The sequence below is a fragment of the Nipponia nippon genome, unplaced genomic scaffold, assembly GCF_047370975.1.
Source record: "Nipponia nippon isolate SJK-2023a ecotype South Korea unplaced genomic scaffold, ASM4737097v1 scaffold_7, whole genome shotgun sequence".
In the NCBI taxonomy this organism is placed as follows: domain Eukaryota; kingdom Metazoa; phylum Chordata; class Aves; order Pelecaniformes; family Threskiornithidae; genus Nipponia; species Nipponia nippon.
This window is the reverse complement of record NW_028262391.1, coordinates 33,673,299-33,685,899: the sequence shown is the minus strand read 5'-3', so window position 1 is coordinate 33,685,899 and position 12,601 is coordinate 33,673,299. Positions and strand designations below refer to the sequence as shown.

Genomic DNA, 12,601 nt, shown 5'->3' with positions numbered 1-12,601 from the left:
GGGTGGGATAAGTAATTCCTCAGAAAACAAAACCAAACAACCCTGAGGAGGGGACCTTTGGGTGCAAGCAGGAGTGCTTTAAAAGAAGGGAATTTTTTTGCTCATTAATGTAACTGCAGTTGGAAAAGGATCTGGAGGTATTTAAAGTCAAAGTCTACATTTTGTCTTAAAGCAAGGAGCAGTGTAGCACTCTAAGACCAATGCAATATAAAATGGTGCATTTGAAGCTTCGCGCTCTCTTCAGTTCCTGCCCTGATTGCAGGGCCCGGATCAGAAACCCGTGATCCCAGTGACTGGGGTGGACTTGATGCTTTACTAGCAGTGTGGGTGAGCTATGTCCCCCGAACCATGAGCTCTGCACCTCCCAACTTGAAGAGGAGAGAGGGTTTTGTTGTATTTTTAGGGGTGAACATATGTTGCATGTGGTCTCCCTGGGTCTTCTTCAGTTCAGACTGGTGCATTGCCTTGGTGCTGTTGGCAGTGTGGCATTTTCAAGCTGGGGTATAAATTTGTTATAAAATCACCTGGTGATTACATTTTGCATTATAATAAACATGAATTAGTACAGGGACTAAAGCAGCGTTTCAGCCTCCAGGCTGGGCGGGCAAGGTTGCTCTGCCAATTTCCCATCTCTGTAATGGGGTCACCATTTCCTTTTCCTGCCATCAAACAGTTGGACGAACCTCAGTCCCTCTGGTCATTAGTAAATATTAGTAAGTCATATGTGACATTTTGCACCAAGTGAGGCTGCAGGTCCTGCCTGTTGGAAGTTTTTTAATTAAATAAAGCTCCCTGCTGTGCGCAGAGGGGCAGGGGGGAGAAGGCAGAATTCAAAGGGGAGATGAAAGCCGCTGTCTCTGCCTGCCGCACCGGGGTGCAGGCAGGACTTCTGCTCTGTCTCGGCCCTTTCTTTTAGAGAAGACCTTGGGTTCTTCAGGTGGCCTCTCATCTGAAATTACAGCATGGGGTTTGAGCTCTTTCTCCAACAGCCTTTCCAGCAGCTGCTGAAAAACATTGGATGTAACACCTGAATAAGCCCCATATGAAAGCTTCTAGAGCAAACGTCACCAGTGATGTGGGTAAACCAATGCTTTGTGCTGAGCACCACGTGCACCGGGGAGGAAAAACCGCTGGGCCAAAATCAGACCTGAAACTGGAATGGCAATAGCCTTTTCTTGAGATCTCTGAGTTTCTGAACTTGGAGCTAGGGGTGAGGAAGAATAGGGCTGATCTCTCCCAGCCTTCAACAACCTTTCTGTCCTTACAGTATCCTTCATTTGTAAGGCTGGGTCGCCTGGGGCCATGCGTGTGCCTGGCCAGCGCTGCAGTGGGGAAGCTCACCCTTAAATGTCCTGGAGGAGAAGGTGGAGCTGCAGCTGCTGCCTTTCCCTCTGCAGCTCGCCCTCGCTGCTGTCGGGCAGGGTTTGAGCTCCCTGCCTGCAAAGCAGCGTGGAAAGCAAAATGCCACTGGGTCAGCAGCGGAGACAGCGGGCTGTGCTGCATGCTGGGCTCTGCTGCCGTTGGGTGCTGTGTGGCCTGACCGCTCCTTACAGGAGTGTACTCATTGCTGCAGGGAGGGGGGGGGAAGCGTTCAAACCCTGGTCAGAGCTGTGGACCTGTAAGAGTATGGTTGGTGAGGCTTAGAAATGAGCTCTCTGCATCTTACTGGCTCTGTTGAGACCTGTAATTAATGCTTGCTGCTTTCACTGGGGTGCGCTTTGCCTGGATTTAACTGTGTTTTTTGTTATCTCCTCTTTATCCTCTCCTATTTATTCCTATGCCACTCAGCATCTGCATTATGCATATACATAAAGCTTTCAAGGCAGCCGGTGGCTGCTGGTCATCCTGCTCTCTCCACCTTTAATGAGAGAGCAAAAAGTGTGCTGGATGCCAGGGACCAGCAGCTAAAGAGATGCTCCACCGACTGGCTAACAAGGTGTTAAACTCCTGTTGTCTCCGCTTGTCCATCGCTTGTTTGGTTTCTTCTTCTGGCCCTGGTTGATGGCTGCTTGCCTGGGACCTGGGCAGTGCCAGGAGGAGTAGCACAGGCTGGTGGGAGAGGCTGGCAAAGCCCCAGTGCCTTGGCTGCAGTCATGTTTATTTGGACAGGATAGATAGTGTCCTGTCACCCTTGGCAAGAGGCAGGGGATTTTTTTTTGGCACACAGAGCCCAGCCCAAGGTCTGTGCCTCTGCCTTCCCCCTTGGCTGTGGTGACACAGGGGCTGGGACCAGTCTGAGCTCATGCCTTGGGGGTTCCTGTGTTTTCTCACCTGGCTCAGATAAGTGCAGAATTGTCTTTTCCATTTATTGCTCAAAGAGAGACTTAAACCTCATGGAAACTTGGGAATAATCGAGCCCCTAGCAATACAGCCAGTTAACTTCCCTGTGTGAATGGCTGGCTTCTTCCTAATGCCTTAGTGGCTGAAACTTTTTCTATCTAGATCTGTTTAGGAGGAAAAATGAGTATTTAACTGTGGTAGAGCTGGTTTTGACATTAACAAGAACTGCTTTTTGATAAAAGCACAGAAATAGCCCCAAACTTCCAAGCCGAGTAATGAATCTTCATAACACACAGAAAGGAAAGTTCAAAGAACCTTATTTATAAACTTATTCAGTAAATAGTTTTAAATAACAGTCATATAGTAGTCCTAAACTGGGTGTGATTAATACAGTCTGAACCACCCATTTAGTGGAAGGATGTCTAAAGGAGAAAGAAGCACATGAATAATCCGATGATTGTAGAAGTACAAAAAAGCGCAACAGTTCAGGCCATGAGGAGTACGGGTTGATCGGCACCAGCAGCCGGTCCATAGGGATCCATCCCACCTTGCCATCTCCATGGCAAGGATGGTAAGATATGTCTTGCCTTAGATTATCTTTTCTGTGAGATGTAAGTGGGGATTGAGAGATGGCTGGGTTGCACACCAGCCTGCTCTGAGCATCCCTGTAAATGAACACGGAGCCATTAAAGCGCTCCATACAGCTCCCGCAAGCCGACACAAACCCCCTGAAGTTCCTCCATTTTCCCCCATTAATTTTGTATTGCTGGAGAAGAAGGAAACCCTGAAAGCCGAGAGCTTGGTGAAAGAGGGGCTCAGCCCACGGGTGTCCTGGCCTACTGCCACACTTCTCTGTGCCCCATCTATTTAAAAGCCTTTCAAGAGCCTCCAGCCATTATCTGCGTACTCCAGCAGAGAGAACAGGGCTCCCACTTGCTTTTCTTTGAGCAGCAGCTGTGAGAAAAATGTGCATTCCCCCACTTTTCACCTCAGTCACTGAAGTTTCACCCTAATTTACCCGAATAAAGATGGGTAGTTAGAAGATGAGGCTGAATAATACCTCCAGGTAGGCTTTGCTGGGGGGTGTGAGCTCTGGTGCACTGCAATATACAAGCTCTGTTTAAAGAAATCGTTTGTTGCTGGTTATTTTCCTCTTAAAGCAGTAGCTGGTCAGGCCTTTTGGAGCAATCGTGCTGTTCCTCATTTGGACATCAGGCAGAGGGCTCAGTGTGGGAAGTGCGTAATGCTTGCACGGGGGTGCTGGGCTTGCTGGCTCCTGTGTCGGAGATGTTCAAATCTGGGGACATGGCCCTTGTGGGGCATAAAGTCCCCTAGAGCTGCCTGTGAGAGTGGGCAGGGGGGAAAGGCCATTTGGAGCCTGTGGCTGCTCCAGCGCTCTGGGGAACCCTCCGAGAGGGTCTGGGTCGGAGCTCTCTGCCTTTGGTGCCTTTCTGGGTCTGAACTCAAACTGGGAGAATCTCCTCAAGTGTGGAGGAGAAGATGAAATGATCTAGTGTCATTTTGGCCAGAAGATTTAGGTGAGCATAGGAGCATCACAAAGGAATATCCTCGCAATACAGAATTGCAGGGTTAGAAATATTTGTCCAGCTGAGTGCTGTGATTAGCTCTGTACCCATGAATGCTGTGGTACCCCAGCTGGAATTGCTGGCTATTCATTGTATAGGGTTTTTTTTGGAGTAGGGGTAGGTGGTCAGGGGGAAGTTTTATTTCCTAGCAAGAAATTTATTCTCTGCTGTCCTTACGAAGAGCTGCTAAAATCTGTTGGGGGTTCGGGAGGCTGCGGAGGGGAGAGGACGTGCCATAGGAATACTCTTTTTAGATAGAAAATCCCTAAAAGGATGCTTTGTGTTGGAGCGGGGAGGCTGTGTGGGGGTGGGAGCACGCAGGCAGCACCCACCGGGGCTGCTCCGGGGTGACCTACCCCCACCCCAAAAATCCCCCCCTTCCTCTTCGGGCAGGAGCCCCCCGGCCGCCCGGCTCCCCCCGCGGGCCCGCCCCTGCCCGCTGCCCGCCTTGTGGCGGTGGGAGGAGGAGGAGGAGGAGGAGGGGGGGGGGGGAGTCCCCGGCTCCGGCATGAGGCCGGGCTGAGCGATGTGCGAGCAGGCAGCGCGCTACTGCCGGGCCGGCGTGCACAGGCTGCTGCGCAAGCCGCCGCCGGCGCTCCGCGGGCTGGACGGGCTGCTGCGCTGGGCGGTGGCCAGGATGAGCGACAAGGGCGTCGCCGAGCGGGAGCTGCTCACCCCGGGCACCGCCGCCGCGCAGAGGAAGGGCACCTCCGTCATCCTCGATGTGAGTGGTCCCCCTGCCCGGATCCTGCCTCTCCCCCTGCCCGGATCCTGCACCGGCTCGGGATCGGGGCTGTTCCTCGGGTCCTGCACCCCCTGGATCCGTTAGGGACGGGTTGTACCCCGTTCCTGCAACCCCCGACCGGGTGGGCGTGGGGGTGCAGCCTGGAGCCTGTATCGCCTTGCGCGGGTCCTGCAGCCGCGGGCTGGGTGGGCGCGGGGGTGCAGCCCGGGTCCTGCATCCCTTTGCCCGGGTCCTGCGCCCATCCAGCCAGCTCGGGATCGGCGTTATCTCCCGGGTTCTGCATCCGCGGGGCTGTGCACTCCCGGACAGGCTGGGCAAGAGGCTGCACCCCAGCTCCTGTATCCACTTGCCTGGATCCTGCAACCACAGGCTGCGTGGGCACGGGAGTGCCCCGCGGGTCCTGCACCCTCGTTGCCGGATCCTGCACCCCACGACCGGCTTAGCAGCAAGGTTATTCCTCGGGTCCTGCACCCCTGGCCAGCTGGGGATGGGGTGCAGCCCAGGTCCTGCATCTCCCAGACTGGCTGGGCATAGGGGTACCCAGATCGGGCAACTCCTTTTCTAGATCCTGTGCCCCTGGGCTGGCTGGGCATGGCGTTGCAGCCCAGGTCCTGCACCCACTTGTCCGGATCTTGCACCTCCTAGACTGGCTGGGCACTTGGGGTGCAGTCTGGGTCCTGCATCCCTTTGCCCTGCACACCCTGGGACAGCTGGGAATGAGGTGCACCTTGGTCCTGCATCTCCCGGACCAGCTTGGCATGGGGGTGCAGTCTGGATCCTGTACCCCCTTTCCTGAGTCCTGCACCCACAAAGTGGCTGGGCATGAGGGTGCAGCCCAGGTCCTGCATTTTTTTGACCAGCTGGGCATGGGGGTGCACCCTGTTTCCTGCACCCTCTGGACTGACTGGGCATGGGGGTGCACCCCAGGTCCTGCAGCCCCTGGACCAGCTGGCGTAGGGATGCACTGTAGGTCCTTAATACTGGTATTAGCTTGACTGGATGGGGATGCAGGACTCCAGGTCCTGCAAACCCCCCAGTCTTGCACCATGGGTTACCCCAGGTTAGCTGGGCATAGGGGTGCGCCCCGGGTCCTGGACCCCACTCCCTGAAGGGCTGCAGCTGTGAGGGTCTGTGCAGTGGGAGCTGGGCAGCAGGGTCCTGGATGCCTGTGAGTGCGTGGGACCTGGGGCTCCCTTACCCAGGTTGGGGGGGGCAGGTAGGGCTGTGCTTAGTGCTTTGGCTGCGGTATTTATAGGCTTCCTGATTAGGGAGCTAACCAGGCTATTTGCGCTTAAATGAATTGGGAGAATAGAATGGAATCAACCAGAGTGCAAACAGTGTAATTACACAGTCTTTCTGCAGCATCTAGTAATTAAACACATAGATCCTCAGCTTTGCTATCTCCTAGCTTTAAAAAAAAAATGTAGTGAATGCAAAAGTGAGCTACTGAGGCATTGGCTGTAGTAGAGGATAACTCACGCTCTCCTCCAACCTCCTTGGAGTTGGGCAGTGTTAGCTCTTCCAGGTGAGCCCTTGCGTCTTCTAAATAATTGCTGAATCCTCTACCATGTCCCTGGTAGGCATTGGCATAGGCTGGCGAGTTCGAAACTCATTACATCTCTGAGCACCCTGGGCTGATGGGCATTTCGGTTCCCTGAATGAACCTGTTCAACTGTGTTTATTGAGCTGCCAAAAGCAGCTCGGAGAGCAGAGCGCTTGATGGATGGTCGTGCCCGGTGAAACGGGCTGGCAGGTGGGCAGCTGTGGGCTGTAGGAAATGCTGCTTTGTGGGGAAACTGAAAGGACAAATGAAACTAATAACCTTATGTCTTTTAACTTGTTTGTTTTTTCTGTTTTGTGTTTTTTCTTTTTTACCTGCCCTGAAATTACCAAAATTTTTACAACAATCTGGAATCTGGGCTTCAGAGCATAAATGCAGTTGGGAAGTAACTTTAAGTTTATACAAGAGGTTCTTGGGTTAGGACTGTTTTTCCACCAAAATAGTACCTTGTTTGTTCAACTTTACTATCTTTAAATTGATTTCCCCACCCCACCCCCACCCCCCTTTGAAGTTTGAGCTGAGAAAATGAGCCATGAACTTTCAGAATGGCTTAACTGGTGGGAAATACAGTAGAGCTGGGTGAGCAGCTCCTGATCCTTTTTCCCTTTCACAACAGGTCTGGGAGCCCTTTCTCACCTGCTGAAAGTAGAAATGGATGTTGGAAATGTAAGGGTTGAGGGTTTGGGGTTTTTTCCTCCTCCCTTAGAACTTGCTTCTCTCCTTTTTCTCCAGTTACACTAGAAACATCAGTTGAAGCTGTGGCTTCACTGTAACAGGCTCTTCAAGTGCACTGTGAGACACACACACACACACACGCTTTCATCCAAAGAGTTTAAACACGGGAACACATATTTAGGTTAATTTTCACACATTAGCAGGAAAGCAACAAAGATCCCACTGAATCCTCAGGGATGAGAACATATTTACCAATTAACTCATTCATGTTCTTGTATTACATGGATGTGCTGGGGAAGCAGCGAGTCCCAGCCACACAGCAGTGCGGCTCCTCGGTGGGTGGGGATGAAGTAAAAGACCTGTAAGATTTTATATTTAACTAACACGTTCGCATAAGCTGGTGTGCTATGTAGGCTGTTCATCGGGGGCTGGGGAAGGAGAGTTAAGCTTGGTTTTGGCTACGAATTAGATAAGATGGCTCTGACGCTAATAGTACCTTAGTCACTTTTTCTTCCTCTTCTGTTCTGGCTTTCTTTTGACTCGGCCATCCCCAACATGCTTGTTTTGACTCCTCCAGACCGTGAGGGTGGCTGGTGGGTCAGTACAAAGTTCTCTATGCCCTTTCCACCAAGGAAACAAAACTGTGGTGTTCTGGGGCAAAACTGAAGGCTGAGGAAGAACGAAATACAGTAAGGGGGTTAGATGACAGTAAGGGGGTTAGATGTCAGTAATGATGATCAGCCTGGCTACTGCCAATTGAAGGATGAATCTTAGCTTAGGGCTTTTTTCAGTATTTTTCTTTTATTTTGCTTGTGTCTTTTTAGGTAAACAATTAAAAAGGTTTAATAATGTTTACTAGTTAAACTCAAAATCATAGGTTTCCGAGTGTAAAAAATGGCTAAAATAATTGCAGATTAACTAAACCCTTTGTACAAACTAATGAAAAAGATATTTCAGTCCTAAGCATTGCCTAAAATAGGCAGCAAGTAAAACTAGAGAGTGATAGGTGCTCCTCAGTAGTGGTCGTAGATCAAGTGGAGGTGATGTGTCACTCTAGGAACCTGGAAAACATGACTTTGCATTTAATGGTCAGCTCTCACGTCAGTCAAATCAGCATAAGGGGTTGGGGTTGAGCAAAGGGTCTGTACCCGTCCTGCGCTTGCCCTCAGGTGTTTGCCTCTGGATGTTTGCTCCATGGGCCTTTATCGCACATGGTTGCTCTGTCTGCAAGAGTCAAATGCTCAGGGTTGGCAGCATGTGTAATCTGCTGTAGACAACTGGTGGCTAACAGCAGCTTATGATATGATACCACAGTAATGCCACATTCTCTATCTGCCCTCTGGGCTGCTTGAAGATGTCCTCCAAAGGGTCTGAGCTTCTGTCTGCATCCAGGAGGACAAAACCCCTTTATTAAAAGGAAGCTGAAACTGTCATGGCATTGCTTGAATCCACATGTGGTGATGGTGGTGTTTCCAGTCCAGAACAAATCTGCAAATGTCACCAGGCTTATGAAAGGGAGAATATAGTGTGTGGGGGGGTATTTGCTGAGTGTGAATGAGTTCACGTGCAATAAAGAGCTGAGGTGGATCGCTCCCAAGGTGTGGGAAATGTCTAGACAGGTATTGCTCTGTCTAGGAGTACTTCAGTGCTGACTTACCAACTGTCCTTACTCATCTCTTCCTGCCTTCATGTCACTGTCAAAAACCTGCGTTGACAGCAGGAGTGTGAACTCCAGCGAGTGCAAGACCTGGTCAGCCACAGCAGCTGCAGGCAGAGGTGCCCTGTCTGGTTTACGCCAGGGAGAGCCCATTGAAAGAGCTCATCTACTTGGCATCTAAAGTAAAGGTCAGCCTTGGGTATGGATGAACATCTCCATGGCAGGACTATGTGCTCCAAGGGGTGGTGACATCTCTACCGCCTTTCCGGCTTTGCCAGTAGTGAGTAAATTCATCGCTTTTTGGCTTTATTTTAAATGCCTCTGAAGAAAGAAAGTGCCATTCATTTCAGATCAGATGAAGCTTTTTGTTTGATCTGCTCTGTCTTTTGCTGAAAACTAATTTTGACCCTTATCTGCCTCTTTCCTTCTTCAACAGGGTCAGAAAGATTATTTCAAATCCAGCTCTCCTGCTTATGACTTCTCTTACATGGCCAAATCTGATTTGCACTTCTTCAGCTCCATGGGATCAAGTGAAGTATTTGGATAGAAAATACAGTGAATTTGGTTTGTGCCAAGTGTGCATTTCCAAATGTAGATCCAAGAACTGGCACAGTTTTCCAACTGTTTTGTCAATGATGCAATTTCCAGTGCAGCCCTAACTAACAAAGCTATCACAGCCACAGGAATCCTTTCTCAATCCCCTTCTGCTTTTTTTTTTTTTTTTTTTTAAGGTTGATTCATGCCCCTTCGTGTGTCCTCGTATACCTTCTCACTTCTCTGAGTGAAACGGGAAGGCTCTAAAAGCTTTGTTTTCAAGTCATGCTGGCAGGGCACAGCTGGAAAGCAGGGGCAGGGGCCAGCTGGGCTCTGTGCATTTGGGGATTGCTCACTGCAAAGCACATAATCACACAGAAAAGTTCATCCTTTCTCTTCTCCTCTTCAGGGCTTTGTCAGCAGGTGCTTGAAATGGAGCTGCACCCAGGGCTGGTGTTTATGGAAAAGTCACTTCTAGTGCTGTGAACATGGTAACATCTAATGCAACTCTTGCCTGTATCACACAACTGTTATTTAGGACAGCTAGGTAAAGTCTAAGGAGAAGGTAAAAGTGAAATGAGAGGCTAGGGTATAGTGGTAACTGCTCTTCTCTTGGGGAGACAAAAAAAAAAAAAAAAGAGATCTGACTTGGAGTGGGAAAGATGTCATGAGATCTGGAGCTCTGTAGCAGCCTTGCTTTGGAGAGGGAGCCACTCCGGATGGCACAGTATTTCCACACCAATGGCATATTTCTTACTGAAATACCAAAATTAAACCTTTCTCCTGCATGGCGAAAGGTCATTAGCCTGATGATGTCTAACCATGTAGTCCAAAGCAACAAAGTTTTGGGTCATTATTTTCTTGCATTAGTACTGGAAAGAGCTATATAGAGAGGCTGCAGGAGAGGAAATTCCTACTGGTACCACAGGTTAGAGAGCCAAAGGCCATACTTGATATAAAACCTTGTCTCAGCTCCAAATGAGGTGTTGAGACTTGTAGGGAGAGGAACAGAAAGGAAGAACAGGAATATAGGAACATAGTGAACAGATTAACTGGGTTTTTATGTATATCTGTGTATCTGGATGCTTTCTTATCCATAGGCTTTCCTCACCCAGGAGACTTAGATTTTATTTGTCCTCAATTCTGCACCAAGATTATGATGGAAAACAAAATTCTAGCTCTGTTGCACTCTATTTTAAATCAACATCCTATTAACCTGCTGAAGGGATATTAAACTCTACAAACCCTATAATAATCCTCAGGCTTGTTAGGGAAGTGCTTGTGTGAATTTAATAAAATTGCCGAGAAAACCTCCATTAAGCAACCTCCAGTGTTGCACATTCTCATCCAGGAGCTTTGAGAAGGCAGAGCTGAATGTTTAAATTTGAAACCATCAATTTTTTTCAAGTTTATTATTACCACTACTGTTTTGAATTGCTTGCTTCTGCCAGCTAAATATCTGTAGTAGCTATTTGAGAGTGCAACAAAAACATACATTTTTAAAAAAAGCTATTGGAAATCTGGACAGAGGTTCCTTGCTCTAAATAAAATAGAGTTTATATTCATCTAAACACCTGGTAAATGCAATAAGTATGCTGCAGACAGCAAAGTGCATGCATTGCCTGTGTAAATCCTATAAAATTGGTTAATCTGGCCCATATTGTGGGCATCCTGTGTGCTGACCATGTGACTTAGCCTGTGCTTTAGGAGACTTGCTTAGTAAGTTTAAAGCATAGCTGATGGGGGAGATGGTTGCTGTAGTATGTTTTGTACTGGATAATTTCTCATTTACCATCTGAAAGCGGTGCGTTGCCCTGATGGTTGGAGAACTGGGGGTGATGGAGTGGAAAGAGCATCCCTGGTCAGGCTGTGCGGTGCTGCCGGCTCCTGTTTCGTGAAGCCCTTGGCTGCTGGGGATGGTCCTCGGCAAGGGTGGAGGCACGGGAAGCCAATCGCTGCCAAGGGCCTGGCAGGACAGGGCCTTTCTCCATCAATATTTCATCATCTCCACTCTCGTCAACCTCCAGTGCTGTCTAAGCAACATCGCTGCTGAGTGAGAATAGCATTGATGGAGTTACTGCAAGCCTGCAGAGAGCGATTGCAGGGTGGACTGGCTTTGCACCCTCTATGTTGGAGATGAAGCAGCATCCTTGCTTATATTCCCTTCTTCCTGGAGCTGGTTGGAGCTTTCCTTTCCCTGAGCTCCCTGGGAGCCCAGCACTGAGCTGCCCTCGGGGGTTTGTCCCACTGGTCCATAGGGGAGGTGTGAGGGGCTGCAGTTTCCCTTCCATCACCAGGTCTTGCACCTTTCCCTTGCTAAAAGCACACCATATCCTTCCCGCAGCGGAACAACTAATTCAAGACATGCACAGAGGGCATCTTCAGGTTGTGTGTGGGAGGGCACTGTTGTTTGCTGAGCTAGAGTGTAAATCCTGGGTCTTCACAGAGACAGCATTTTTGGCAGCATTACCAAGCTATCACGGAGTATTTTATGTCTTTATTAGCCTCCTGATGCTCATTCCAGTGTTCATACCTTGATGTACTGCCTGCCTGTGGTGACAGATGACTTTATCTTAAATTGCTTTCCCTCTGGGTGTCCTGTTTTAAATTTTTGTGTGTGTGCAAATTTTAGGTGGTCCAATTAAGTTGGAAGAATAAATCTTGCTCATTAGCAATAAAAACTAAACAGCTTGGTCCTGTAGAATAAACCTTGGTAGGTAACAGAGCTGATGTGATCTTCCATCAACCTGTTCATTTACAAATAGCCATACTTTCCACATACTTCCATTTCTTAACATTTCTTCCATTTCTTAATTATGGTTTGTTTTTTTTTTTCCTCTTGCTCTGAGAGTTCATTGCAAGGTTGGTGGCTCCACAGAGCAGAGCGCTGCAGATTGAGCCTTTCTCCCACTTTAAGCTGCATTTTACCTATTGTTTTTTGCCTTCCCATTCTCCCTCTGACAGTTGTGCTTAGCGGGGTGGCGATCTCCCACAGGACCTTAAAATAGACATTGCTGCTTCTGTGTTAGACTTGATGTAATGTCTTTGTTTCAAAGCAGTGGGAACAGTATTAGAAGGATGTGGTGATAAAACAAAAAACCCAGAAATAATCAGCATCTAGAAAGAAAAGTGCCTTGTCTGGAGGTGCTCGTGGGGAGTGAGGATTTGGGGTGTCCAAGCCAGGAAAAGAGGAATATTTCATACTCCGGGCAGGGCATATTGTGCATGCCTGGGTGATGTGTGCCGAAGCCACAGGGCTGGCTGGTGTCCTGCTTGTCCTGGCTGGCTTTATTCTTACTTCCCATAGACAAACCATGACTGGCCAGTCCTTCAAAACCCATATTCCACCTCAAAGAAGTCCATAAGTATGGAGACAGATACAAGTTTTGGGGGAAAATCCTAATTTCTCTAAAAAAAATGAAGATTAGCCCAAGAAGTAAGCAATTTTGGAGTGGTCACAAGCTGTAATCCTTGTAGGGTTTTTATGACCCTCTCTTGAAGCTAGGACTCAGTGATTCCTACCGTTTGGGTTTGGCTTAAACAGAGGGTGTTTGCCTCTGCCG

General features: G+C 48.9%; 1 protein-coding gene across 1 annotated transcript in view; it reads left to right on the top strand.

Annotated features, from left to right (window-relative positions):
• Positions 1 to 4,362: 4,362 nt before the first annotated feature.
• NECAB2 (N-terminal EF-hand calcium binding protein 2) overlaps positions 4,363 to 12,601 on the top strand; it is an 85,264-nt gene continuing 77,025 nt past the window's right edge. Inside the window, exon 1 of the mRNA XM_087739451.1 lies at positions 4,363 to 4,590. Coding sequence (XP_087595577.1) covers positions 4,393 to 4,590 — 198 coding nt within the window. The 5' untranslated portion in view covers positions 4,363 to 4,392. The remainder of the gene's footprint in view (positions 4,591 to 12,601) is intronic.